General features: G+C 47.7%; 1 protein-coding gene across 1 annotated transcript; it reads right to left on the reverse strand.

Moving 5' to 3' along the window:
- Positions 1 to 6029: 6029 nt before the first annotated feature.
- Positions 6030 to 8645, reverse strand: LOC125512238 (E3 ubiquitin-protein ligase ATL23-like). The gene is made up of 2 exons (XM_048677332.1): positions 6905 to 8645; positions 6030 to 6382 (listed from the first exon to the last, which is right to left on the reverse strand). Exon 1 carries the CDS (start codon positions 8586 to 8588, stop codon positions 8139 to 8141), a length of 450 nt encoding a protein of 149 aa, XP_048533289.1. The 5' UTR covers positions 8589 to 8645; the 3' UTR covers positions 6030 to 6382; positions 6905 to 8138.
- Positions 8646 to 13681: the final 5036 nt, after the last annotated feature.

Here is a 13681-nt window from a genome sequence, read left to right on the forward strand (position 1 = left end):
GCAAATTACTTATATGCACATCTTCAAGGGGAGCCTTTGCCACTTATGAAGACAATACCCTATCCTTTACAATTTCACATATTTTATTCCCCGTTGAAAACTTCAACCAGTTTGTCATCAATCACCAAAGAGGGGGAGATTGTAAGTGCATCTAGTGCCACTCCTAGTTGGTTTTGGAGTATTGACGACAAACCTGGTTGAGGGACTAATGTGTTTGTGAGAATTACAGGATAACACAGGTAGAAGTCCCTCATTGATTCGGTTTTTCTACTAGAGATGACCCCTAAAAATGTATGAAGACATTGAAGTCAAAGGTGGTATGTGAAGACATTCACATTGAAGACTATGACAAGAGAAGACATCGCGTGAAGACTATGGAGCGCGAAGACTTAGTTGTTTCGTCGTTCTTTTTCCTCTTTGTTGAGTCATAGGAACCACCGTACTGTTAAGTGGGGTCCAAATGAACCAGTCAGAATGACTGAAGTGATGCTTAACCAAAATCCTATGTCTTTGAGCGAAGACAATGCGAGCGAATCTTATCCAGAGCTGGATAAGTCAGCTTTGCTTGTAGCCTAAGTAAAGTTGTCGTGTGTGTTTGAAATCTGACCATTGAAACACATGTCAGTTCCTTAGTGACCCAGGGTCATTTCAGACAAATCAGGTTGGGTTGCCTAGTGGCTATAAATAGCCCACCCCCTACACCATAAATTGGTTGGCTGCTCAGAGTTAGTGTACGACTTCTGTCGTTTGAGAGCAACCCACCTTGAAGCCTTTGAGAGAGAATTCCTTGCGAGGACAAAGCCCTAAACACCCAGAGCCAAAGAGTGTTAGGCATCACTGAAGTCTTCCTGTCTGTGTGATCTGAAGACTTATTGCACTTGAGGACTGTAAATCCTCCAGCCGGTTAGGCGTCGCGTTCTGAGCATCCAAGAGTCATTGTGGATCGCCGGTGAACGAAGTCTGTGAAGGTTTGGAAGTCTACCTTAAAGACTTACCAGAGTGATTGGACGAGGACTGGGTGTCCTTAGCTCAAGAGGAATAAGGTGAAGACGACGTCTTCTGAGTTGAATCTCAGCCTCCCTAACCAGACATACAGTTGTCACAGCAACTGGAACTGGTCCAACAAATTATTTTCTTCAACGAGCCACTGGTTCTATTCTTCCCATCTCTTTATTCGCAGATTGGTCCTTGTGAAGTCGTTGCCTGTTTGCATTATCTATTTGTCTTCACGGTGTGACTGCTTATTCTGTTTGGCTTCGTATTATCTTCCATCCTGATCTATGCTGCATAGCTACTATTAGTCTTTGTGCTTTCATCTCATTGAATACTTGACTATGGCTTGCTTAGTGTAGTCTACCTTCCGCTGCATAGTAATAGGTTTGTTTCTATCGTTTGTCTTCGAAACTTCCATGTTTTGAAGACTTTCCGAAAAATCGCCTATTCATCCCCCCTCTAGTCGATCACTAGCACTTTCACACGGGAGGAGCAACCAAATCACTCATCCCTCATGCTTCTCCCACTGCCGGTGGGTGTCGGCGAGGCAGGGGCTGGCCACTCGTCGGCAGGAGACGACGACGGCGCGCAACTGGCAAGCCATTGCGCAGCCAACTAAATACTTCGATCCGGCACGCCGTCGACGGATTCGGCCGCCTGGTGAGCCGTGGTGCGACGGGGCTCGCTAGGGTGGGCGTGGTGGACGATAGAAACTCCCCATGGTGGTCGCGCGGGGACGAAGGGAACACGGAGGAGCAGAGCGGAGTCGCTCCAGGGGAGGGGCGGGTCTGGCGAAATTGCCTCGTGCAACCGCCAGGAGGAAGAAGGGGCGGGAGAAGGAGATTGATGGAGGAGGTGAGACTATGGGGGTAGGCACGGCGGCGCTTAACACGGGCGACAGCGACGGCATGTGCTCCGGTGGTGCTACTACTTGCGGCGGCGTACGGGATGAGGAGATCCTCTCCTCGGGTGGCTGGACAAAATCCAAGGACATGGGAAAGGGGCTGGGCAGAACAGGGAAGAATGTTGGGGGTGTTTTTGCAATTTGACCCATCTAGCACTGTATTTCGCAAAACATTATGCCACGTCAGCGAAAAGCGGGACCCACCTGTCATAAACGTGCTCAAACGAGGCTTATCCGCCGATCAGTGATTTTTGCAAAACTATTACTGAAGACATGGTGTTTTCTAAAAAAAATATACTGTAGTGTTTTTCGCAAACCTAACCTTCAAACTGGTGGTTTTCTGCAATTTACTCCTCTTCGGTACCAGAGGAAGCTGAACTAGTCGGCTATGAGGGCCAGGAGGCAGATGATGTCGTCTTCCGCGAGGACGACGATGGCCACGCTGCAGGACATCCTGAAGAAGAGGTCTTCTGTGTCGGCGAAGTAATTGAGGAGGACGCCCCGAGCGTACATGCAGTGTCCGGCGACGGTGAGCGCGAGGTAGGCGACCCATGGACGGCGGCACGGGAGCAGCAGCGCTGGCGCCGCCGCGACCGCCTGGAGTGCGGCGCAGCACAGCATCCCGATCGCCAGGGCGGTCTCCTCGGCAGCCTCCGCGTCCGTCAGCTTGTGGCACCGCAGAAAGAAGGATGACTGCAGAGGACGAAGCATGAATGCATAACTCGATCGGAAATTCGAGATGTAGCAGAAGCACAAGCACGGGTTGTAGACTTGTAATACGTAGTAGTCACCTGGCTGCAGGGGACGTGGGAGTAGTCCTGGCCATCTCAGGCCCGGCCCTGTCGGCCCACCCAGGCCCGGCCCTAAAATCCAGGGCCTAGGCCCGATGGGCTTGTCCGTGGGCTGGGCTTGGGCCTGAGTTTTGAGCCTATCAGCAGGGCCTGAACGGGCTTGGACTTGGCATAATGGCATTTTAAGGAAGAGGCCCGGCCCACGGCCCTAAGCCCTAAGGGCTTTTCAGGGCTTTTTACGAGATGGGCCGAGCTTGGGCTTGAAAAGTAGGCCCGCTGATAGGGCCTGGGAGGGCCTGGGCCTCAGTTTTCTGCCATGGGCTTTTTTAGGCCCGGCCCAAGCCCGGCCCGGCCCGGCCCATGGCCAGATATACGTGGGAGTAGTCCTGGCCATCTCAAGCCCGGCCCAGTCGGCCCACCCAGACCCGGCCCTAAAATCCAGGGCCTAGGCCCGATGGGCTTGTCCGTGGGCTGGGCTTGGGCCTGAGTTTTGAGCCCGTCAGCAGGGCCTGAACGGGCTTGGGCTTGGCATAATGGCATTTTAAGGAAGAGGCCCGGCCCACGGCCCTAAGCCCTAAGGGCTTTTCAAGGCTTTTTACGAGATGGGCCGGGCTTGGGCTTGAAAAATAGGCCCGCTGGTAGGGCCTGGGTCTCAGTTTTCTGCCATGGGCTTTTTTAGGCCCAGCCCAAGCCCGGCCCGGCCCGGCCCATGGCCAGATATACGTGGGAGTGGCCGAGTGCGTAGGCGATTGCGTAGCCCAGGGCATAGGAGACGACGAGGACGAAGGCGGTGAAGAGCGCCCAAGCGCTGAGCAGCAGGACATGATCCTGGAACAGACAAGCGGCCAAGGTCTTCTTGGCCACGGTCGCACTCACAGCCAGCTCGCCGTCCATGGATCCAAGCTTTTCTTATGGGGAGTCCATCCAGCCAACCTAGCGAGGGCGAGATCAGCAGCAACGTAGTGTTAGTACTTAGTTCCCTGGTCTAATTTTCCATCACGAAAGAAACGATCGAGACATCACGGCGTAGATCCGACGAGGACAGAGCAAAATGGCCGGCCGGAGGGAACAGAGGGAGGGAGAGGGACTCACCTTTGCTGGTTGCTTGATGTGGGAGGTGCTTCCCCTACGCTCGATCCCTAGCTTGGTATGCGAGCGACGTGCTGGCCGACGTCGGTCGTATTGGAGCTTCGCTGTTTAAGTAGCCGAGCCTGCGACGAAGCGCCGAGCAAAGCGAGCGGGTCGTGCTGGAGCCTGCCATGCGAGCGAGGGAGAGCGACGCCCCAAGCCCCCAACACCCACGACGTGACGAGCCTGAGGCACTGAGCTGAGCCTGTTCACTTTGAATAGGTTTTTACTTTTTACGGTCATTCATAAGCTTATTTATCTTTGTCGAGAATGAAAAGTGAGGCTCCGCAATGTCTACATTATTGAGCTGGACCTTATCATCTACTAAAAAAAATGTGTCAAAAAAGAATAAAAAAAGTGATGGCAATTGATGGTATGCCTCGCCAAGGCATAAAGTGATGAGGCATCATGTGCTTTCCAACAACGCAACTTTTTAAGACATTATCTTTAATAAACTGAATTTCTCTCTCTTCATAATTTTTATCATGGATGAAAGGTGGGGCTCTAAAAAGTCTACATCATTGAGCTTGACCTTGTCATCTACCCGAAAATCATGTACAAAAAGAAAAAGAAAAAGGTGACGGCAATTGATGGCATGCCTCTCCAAGGCATAAAGTGGTGAGGCACCATGTGCTTTTCAACAAATGCAACTTTTGAAGACATTATTTTTAATAAGCTGAATTTCTCTTTCTCCATAATTTTTATCATGAATGAATGATAGGGCTCCAAAAGGTCTATAAAGTTTCACTTCATCCTTGTCATCTACTCGAAAAACATGTAGAAAAAGAGATGATGATTGATGGGCATGCAACCACCAAGGCATAAGGTGGTGAGGCATCATGTGCCTTCCAACAACGTAAATTTCCAAGGCATTAACTTATGTTTTCAAGGCTTTAATGGCATCCATCCGCCAAGACATAAAGTGGTGAGACGTCAAGTGTTTTCACAACGCAAATTCTCAATGCATCAACTTGAGTAAGCTCATTTTTCTCTTCATAATTATTGTCATGGATGAAAGATGGGGCTCCACAAGGTCTATACAATACATTTGACCCTTGTCATCTAATTGAAAAAGTGTCAAAAGAAGAAGAAGAAACTAATGATGATTTATGGCATACCTCCAGCAAGGCATAAAGTGGTGAGGCCTCGTGTGTTTTCCAACAACACAAGTTTTTAAGGTATGACCTTGAGTGAGCTAATTGTTCTTCTCTTTTTCACAACTTTTCCTAATTCTTAGCTAGTCGTGGACAACAAATCTAAGCCATCTTTGTTGCTTTTCTTTCTCTCTCTCTCTCTCTAACTATTTTGTCATGAAGAAACTGACTCCTCCATCGAATTAGCCTCGGACTAAAAGTAACAATTTATATATTCATTAAACAAAATGAGACGGTCACTATTTAATCTATCATGAATGCTTGGACCTCTCAACACATGAAACATGTCGGTATCCAAGAAAAAGAATTCAAGATCCTAGATGACTAATCCTTCACATGCTCACCTATCATAAGTATCGTATGTACCTCAAACAGTATTTTGCTAAGCACAATAAAAAAATTAGCGTGAACTCAGGTTCAAGGAATGCATGACATAACAAGATCGTCAATATAAGCTTGACCGCTAAACTGAAGCAGCTTGCACCAAAATTCAGATAGGGAATCCATATGCACATCAAATCGTAAACATGATTTATAATTTATCAAGAGGAATTTTGGCATAGGGAAACAAGTGAATATTGACTCCTTAAAGGGGATAACAACGCTTAAACGGCATGATGCAACGGATTTGCAAGTGTCCCCTTGAAGTATGTGTCCTCGTGATGGCAGATGAAGAAAACGTACTCGTCGTTCCGAAGCTCACAAAGCCCACGTACCGATGATGTGCGTCGCGGTGCACCATACACGACGTCCACCGTAATGGTGGACGTTGTCGTGTCATTACACATGCATCATGTCGAGCCGCACCATGGTGTCTACGACACTGTGTCACGTCTAAGATGTGCCTCAATGGCCTAGCCACGTGTTGCGGCCACTAGTGGCCCTACTGGCTATCACACACCATGGTCTCCGCCTCGTGGGTTGGCATGTTGCCGCATACTTTCCACTAGGTCCCTAACATGCAAGGATTCAATCTTTTGGGAGTGTAGCATCATAAAAACCTTCATGTGCAACCGTAAACATTTTCAAATGGTACCGACTGAATAAAGGATGTGCAACCATCTTCAAACGATCGCACCTAAGAGCATCTCCAACAGCTCCTGTAAAAATCTCCACATAGAAGTGGTTTTACGGGGTGTTTTAGGGAAAGTTCCCAAAATATGTTTTTTTATCTTTCATTAAACAAGCATACAAATGGAGCGGATGAGCATCCGAGTAGCAGGCGTCGGTGCGGGGAGGCGGGCGGGCGGCATGCGGCTCATCCGTGTGGGCGGGGTGGTGCAAGGAGGCGTCGGCGTGGCGGTGCATGGTGGTGCGGCCAGTTCCTCCGTCAGGCGGTAGGGCGGCGAGGGTGGCAGAGCCGGCAGGAAGAGGCAGGCGTTGAGGCACCTTGAAAATTCAGTTGTTGCCTCCTGTCAAAGTTTACGAGAAGACTCATCTTACTGTAGACAGAATAAATGTTTAGAGAATTTACGGGATCCGGTAAAAGAAAATACGCGTTTACGCGAACTGTTTGAGAGCCTTTTTTTTCTCAACTTCCCCTAAACGATGGTTATTTTACAGATACAAAACGGTCGGAGATGCTCAACTTCCCCTAAACAATGATTATTTTATGGATACGGGATTGTTGGAGATGCTCTGAAGGCCATAAGCTTCAAAGCATTCCCACGCTCACCTAACTGAACTAGCCTTCAATCATGTGAGCTAGATAAATCTATGTCCTTAGCATGAAAAGTTAGTAGCAAATTTATATATTTATTTTGAACAGGGAAAGGCGCCCGAGGCACCAAATTTCATTCAGCTCAGTAACAGTATACAGCGTGAAGTAGAAAACTCCAAGGGTTGAAGGTAGAACGAAGAGAGATTACATGGCAAGGCACGTTCCTGTGAGATGAACAAAAGCAACTAAAGATAGGTTCCAAAGCACAACTAACCTGTTGAGCAACATTGTAAGCTATCCCATTGATCTCCCTGAAAATGTGAAACACCTCCGGTTGAAGATTGAGAAATCTGCAAGAGTAATTCTATTCGTCCACGGAGTGGAGTCCGCCCAAATATTTCTGGCCACTGCCGCCTTCGCCAAAGAGAGGTTGTCTAAGAAAGGTTGGTTGAGGAACCTGCAAGAGCTGAGTCACCTTGGCTTCAAGAAGAGACTGTGCTTCTGCTTGAAAAGGTGATTGTGTAATCAGTAATCGGGGCAGAAGCTTAACTCTGAATTTGAATTATCCTCTGATCCTGCAAACAGTTGAGGAAAACTCCAATGCCCGTGCAGTGCTTCCGTTCAAGCCTGGAATTTTTGTACATTTGCAAGAGGCATCAGAGTAAATTCTGCTCCTGTAATTAGAAGATCAGACCTGAGTGTCTCTTTATTAGACTGAAAGAATAGCATGGGATGACAGGTTGACAAAATAGCAACAAGTTCAGAACCAAGAAACTTGAGTTCCATGACTTGTTCACACAAGTAAATTAAATTCTGAAGCATCTGACCATAACAAGCCACAGATAGTGATGCCGAATTCTGAAAAAAATGATATTTTGGGAAGCTTAAGCTTCAAACTGTGCTAGTACTCATAATACACAAATACATATGCCACAGAACAGGAAACAAGAATCGAACATGGAGCATCTGATCTGCAAAATAGCTCAAGCAGCAGAGTGTAAGTGCTTCACTGCAAAAAATGAAAAAAAAAACCCAGAGTAACTGTTGATTTCATTAAGTAACCGCTTCTGATTTGAACTAGATGTTTGCAGTGTGTTTTCAACCGACAGCTCAAAGAAGAATAAAAATCGACAAAATCAGAATCGGCGTCTGATTAATAGGATGGATATGCTACCCCACATCATAATTTGCTATCTTCACGGCATTTACTGTCTCTTGTTCATCAAATAGACCAAATGCGGCCAACTGTGACGATCTGCTAGAAGAAAAGAGACCCAAATCTGCAAAACCCTACTCATTTCTTTCTAGAATCGTAGTAACTACATGCAGTCTCACGTCCAAGAATCCTGTACACAACCATGTATAGCAGACTAAGAAAACTAACAAGAACCGCTCTCCCGAGCCAAGAAAACTAACTAGAGTTACGTCAAGAACGCTTCTTGATCAGAAGTTCAGAGGCGGACCAAGAATCGTCAAGAACCAAGAAAGCGCGCGCGCGCGCCCCCGTGTCAGCACCCCGGAGCAGTCTTGGCCACCGTCAGCGAGGCATGCGGCGACTGCGGCGTGGCCCAGATGTTGCACACGGGGCAGCGCGGCGAGATGGCCAGCCACCGATCGACGCAGTCCTGGTGGAAGGCGCGGTTGCAGCCGGGGAGGACGCGCACGGCGCGGCCCGGCTCCATGGCGTCGAGGCAGATGGGGCACAGCGCCTCCTCCTCGTCGTCGACGGCGGCCTCCGCCTGGACGACCCCGCCAAGCCGCCTCAGCTCCGCCTCCGATAGCCCGTTCTTGTCGTCGCCGTCGCCGTCGCCGCTCGTGTCCGGCGTGTCGGGCGGCGGGGCGGGAGGTGGGCCCAGCGCCACGGCCTGGAACAGGTAGCAGAGCCAGACTCCGAGCACCCCGAGCAGGCCGATGGCGAGCGACCCCACGGCCAGGAACACCGCCCAGAGCTGCGCCATCCCTCTGTCTCGTCTCGTCGAGCGCGCGTGGCAGCAGTTACGGGCTCAGGCGCGTGCCATACGTAGTGGAATAGCACAGGACGCAGGTTTTATTTTAGGCTTTATTATTACTCAGGCCTCGTTCGGTTCATATGATATAGAAATATCATCGAAATTAGAAAAATCATAGTGTATCTCATTTTCTATAAGAAAAGAGATGTTATTTGATTCATAAGATATGAATTTTTTCTTTGAGTCTAGGCTAATCATTCTTTTTCTTTAAAATGTAATTTGAAGAATTAGTTCCTATCCTGCAGATGGAATACCATCTGCCGGCCAACCTGCTATGAAGAGCTTGGGGTAAGAAACCTGAGACTGCAATCGCTCTCATACAGAGTGAGGTGAGAATGACTTCGACACACGGACCCGCACAGGCCGTGGCAATGCTTGTTGATGATGCTGGACCCGGATGGTGTTTGATAGTTTGGTGAGCATCATTATGGGCAAAGGGTGCTTCTCTGGAGAGACGGGCAGGCGGATTCATGGTTTCTCAGTGAAAAACACCCCTCCACTTCTCGTTGATCTGGTCGGCACGAGGGTCGTGAACACTCGAACAGTACATCAAGCTTTGATCGACGAACAACAAACAATGGACATATGGCCGTGCAACTCCTTCATGGCCCTCCTACAGATCATGCATCTCTGGCACGACACTGCCCCGATGAATAGAGATACCGAGGTTCCTGATGTTTTTGCTTCGCCAGCCTCGGCCAATGGAGTCTATACTGCCAAGTCCACATATTAGTGCTTATGCCATGGTCTGACTCGATTACCATTCGTGAGCGGCATCTGGCGGAGCTGGCCCCCCTAAAGTGTGAAATATTTGCCTGGCTCATAGTTCAATATCGATTGTGGACATCGGTCATGGGCTCCAAGATCACCCATCCGCTTGTTACACTTGCTTGCAGGAGGAGGACAACTGCGACCACATCGTGACACAATGCGTCTTTGCGAGGGAGGTGTGGCAGAGGTGTTTTGATCTGTTGCAGCTAAACGTGGGTTGCTCGACAACTGCTGATACATTCACTAACTGGTGGACTCGATATAGGAAGCTATTCAGGAGACATGACATGTGTGGTTTTGACACCCTCGTCATTGGGACAATGTGGGCGCTCAAGAAATAGAGGAATGCTAGAGTGTTCGATAGACACCATTAGCTCAGGGGTCCTTTAGACTTAGCCCTTGAAATCTTAGATGAGATCAAGGATTCGAAACTTGTCGGTGTTCGTGTAGACCGCTAGATTGTTTTATGAGGAGTTAGCTTATGTCTCTAGGTGTGTGTGTGTGTGGGTGCCCCATCGATCGATGTTCGCATCGTTCGTTGGACTCTTGTAACTATTTTTCTCTCTTCTATAAAAAATATGGTATGCCATTGGCGTAATCTTGAAAAAAAGAAACCCTTCCTACAAACCAAAGGGATCCAAAGATATTATCTTCTACAAAATTCCTATCATTTAGAATTCCTACAAAATTCATGTAAACCAAAGAAGGCCATGATTAGTATGTTTACACGGATAACAATGGGATCATGAGAATATCCCAACCATAAATGACGACCCTAATCTAATGATAAGGAATGCCTAGCAAGATTGTGAGCTTCACAATTTGAGCTCCTAGACTTATGAGCAAAATTGCAATCGGTAAAAGTATCATCGAGCTTCTAATCTCCTTGATAACTCCTTCATGGATGCCCCTGAACCTTCATGAATATGATTGATGACCGTCTTGCAATCCAAAGAAACGAACAAGTATTGGAGGCCCAAATCATCAACGTTGGAGCTTCATGACATGCTACGGCTTCAAGCAACATAGGATCGACAACCGATAGATAACAAATGTCGATAACCCAGATAGACACCATTTTTATCATGAAAAACCGTCGTCGTCGTAACCAAGTTTCTGTCACGAGAGACTCACGTCAACATTAAATTACACCCTTCCATTCGTAGGGGGTACTTCTCGCGTTCCATTGCTCGTGGAGCAGCCCTTGGGGCATGATTGAGGTGTTCGTATAGATGCCAAGTTAGTAATAAATCTTGTGACAAAGAGGTGAGTGGACAATTAAGGGGCTCTAGTTAAGTCCCTCATAAATAAGTTTTATCCTTAGTGTATAGATGGACCAAAGCGTGACTATCATTCATGTACAAGCTTCATGTGACAGCTAAACGGTCATGGGAAGCAACCAATTTTTAGTGTTTGTTTTGCTAATCGCGCTCATGTGCTCCATGAGATTTCGGTCCACCTGAAGGAAATATGCCCTAGAGGCAATAATAAAGTTGTTATTTATATTTGCTTATACCATGATAAATGTTTATTATTCATGCTAGAATTGTATTAACCGGAAACTTAGTACATGTGTGAATACATAGACAAACATAATGTCACTAGTATGCCTCTACTTGACTAGCTTGTTGAATCAATGATGGTTATATTTCCTAACCATAGACATCAGTTGTCATTTGATTAGCGGGATCACATCATTAGAGAATGATGTGATTGACTTGACCCATCTGTTAGCTTAGCACGATGATCGTTTAGTTTGTTGCTATTGCTTTCTCCATAACTTATACATGTTCCTATGACCATGAGATCATGCAACTCCCAAATACCGAAGAAACACTTAGTGTGCTATCAAACGTCACAACGTAACTGGGTGACTATAAAGATGCTCTGCAGGTGTCTCCGATGGTGTTTGTTGAGTTGGCATAGATCGAGATTAGGATTTGTCACTCCGAGTCTCGGAGAGGTATCTCTGGGCCCTCTCGGTAATGCACATCACTATAAGCCTTGCAAGCAATGTGACTAATGAGTTAGTTACGGGATGATGCATTATGGAACGAGTAAAGAGACTTGCCGGTAACGAGATTGAACTAGGTATTGAGATACCGATGATCGAATCTCGGGTAAGTAACATACCCATGACAAAGGGAACAACGTATGTTGTTGTGTGGTTTGACCGATGAAGATCTTTGTAGAATATGTAGGAACCAATATGAGCATCCAGGTTCCGCTATTGGTTATTGACCGGAGATGAGTCTCGGTCATGTCTACGTAGTTCTCGAACCCGTAGGGTCCGCACGCTTAACATTCGATGACGATCGGTATTATGAGTTTATATGTTTTTGATGTATCGAAGGTAGTTCGGAGTCCCGAATTTGATCACGGACATGACGAGGAGTCTCGAAATGGTCGATACATAAAGATTGATATATTAGACGGCTATATTCGGACACCGGAAGTGTTCTGGGTGATTTCGGAGAAAACCGGAGTGCCGGAGGGTTACCGGACCCCCCCAGGTAACTAATGGGCCACATGGGCCTTAGTGGAGAGAGAGAGAGAGGGCCGGCTAGGGCAGGCCACGTGCCCCTCACCCTCTAGTCCGAATTGGACTAGGGAAGGGGGCGGCGCCCCCCCTTTCCTTCTCCCTTCTCCTCCTTCCTTTCCCCCTCCTAGTAGGACTAGGAAAGGGGAGTCGTACTCCTACTAGGAGGAGGACTCCTCCTCTCCAGGCGCGCCACAAGGGCCGGCCAGCCTCCCCCTTGCTCCTTTATATACGGGGGCAGGGGGTACCCTAGGACACACAAGTTGACCATTGATCTGTTAGCCGTGTGTGGTGCCCCCCTCCAGCATAATCCACCTCGGTCATATCGTCATAGTGCTTAGGCGAAGCCCTGCGCCGGAAATGAAGAAAATATGCCCTATAGGCAATAATAAAGTTATTTTTTATTTCCTCATATCGTGATAAATGTTTATTATTCATGCTAGAATTGTATTAACTGGAAACTTAGTACATGTGTGAATACATAGACAAACAGAGTGTCACTAGTATGCCTCTACTTGACTAGCTCATTAATCAAAGATGGTTAATTTCCTAACCATAGACATGAGTTGTCATTTGATTAACGAGATCACATCATTAGGAGAATGATGTGATTGACTTGACCCATTTCGTTAGCTTAGCACTTGATCGTTTAGTTTACTGCTATTGCTTTCTTCATGACTCATACATGTTCCTATGACTATGAGGTTATGCAACTCTCGATTACCGGAGGAACACTTTGTGTGCTAACAAATGTCACAACGTAATTGGGTGATCATAAAGGTGCTCCACAGGTGTCTCCGATGGTACTTTTTGAGTTGGCATAGATCAAGATTATGATTTGTCACTCCGATTGTCGGAGAGGTATCTCTGGGCCCACTCGGTAATGCGCATCACTATAAGCCTTGCAAGCATTGTAACTAATGAGTTAGTTGCGAGATGGTGTATTACGGAACGAGTAAAGAGACTTGCCGGTAACGAGATTGAACTAGGTATTGAGATACCGATGATCGAATCTCGTGCAAGTAACATACCGATGACAAAGGGAACAACGTATGTTGTTATGCGGTTTGACCGATAAAGATCTTCGTAGAATATGTGGGAGCCAATATGAGCATCCAGGTTCCGCTATTGGTTATTGACCGGAGACGTGTCTCGGTCATGTCTACATAGTTCTTGAACCCATAGGGTCCGCACGCTTAAAGTTCGGTGACGATCAGCATTATGAGTTTTTTGTGTTTTGATTTACCGAAGGTAGTTCGGAGTCCCGGACATGATCACGGACATGACGAGGAGTCTTGAAATGGTCGAGACGTAAAGATCAATATATTGGACTACTATATTCGGACACCGGAAGTGTTCCGGGTGGTTTCAGAGAAAATTGGAGTGCCGGAGGGTTATCGGAACCCCCCCCCCCGAGAGAAATAGTGGGCCTTATGGGCCTTAGTGGAGAGAGAGAGGGCTGGCCTAGGGCAGGTCGCACGCCCCTCCCCCTCTAGGTCCGAATTGGACTAGGAGAGGGGGGCGGCGCCCCCCTTTCCTTCTCCCTCTCCCCCTTCCTTTCCCCCTCCTAGTAGGAGTAGGAAAGAGGGGAGTCCTACTCCTACTAGGAGGAGGACTCGTCCTCCTGGCGCGCCTATAGGGGCCGGCCGGCCTCCCCCCTTGCTCCTTTATATACGGGGCAGGGGGCACCTCTAGACACACAAGTTGATCTGTTGATCTCTCCCAGCCGTGT

Source organism: Triticum urartu, chromosome 6, assembly GCF_003073215.2.
Source record: "Triticum urartu cultivar G1812 chromosome 6, Tu2.1, whole genome shotgun sequence".
Lineage (NCBI taxonomy): Eukaryota > Viridiplantae > Streptophyta > Magnoliopsida > Poales > Poaceae > Triticum > Triticum urartu.

Bases quoted from the DNA above. Each gene is read 5' to 3' on its own strand.
- LOC125512238 (XM_048677332.1), bottom strand. From the start codon at position 8,588: ATGGCGCAGCTCTGGGCGGTGTTCCTGGCCGTGGGGTCGCTCGCCATC.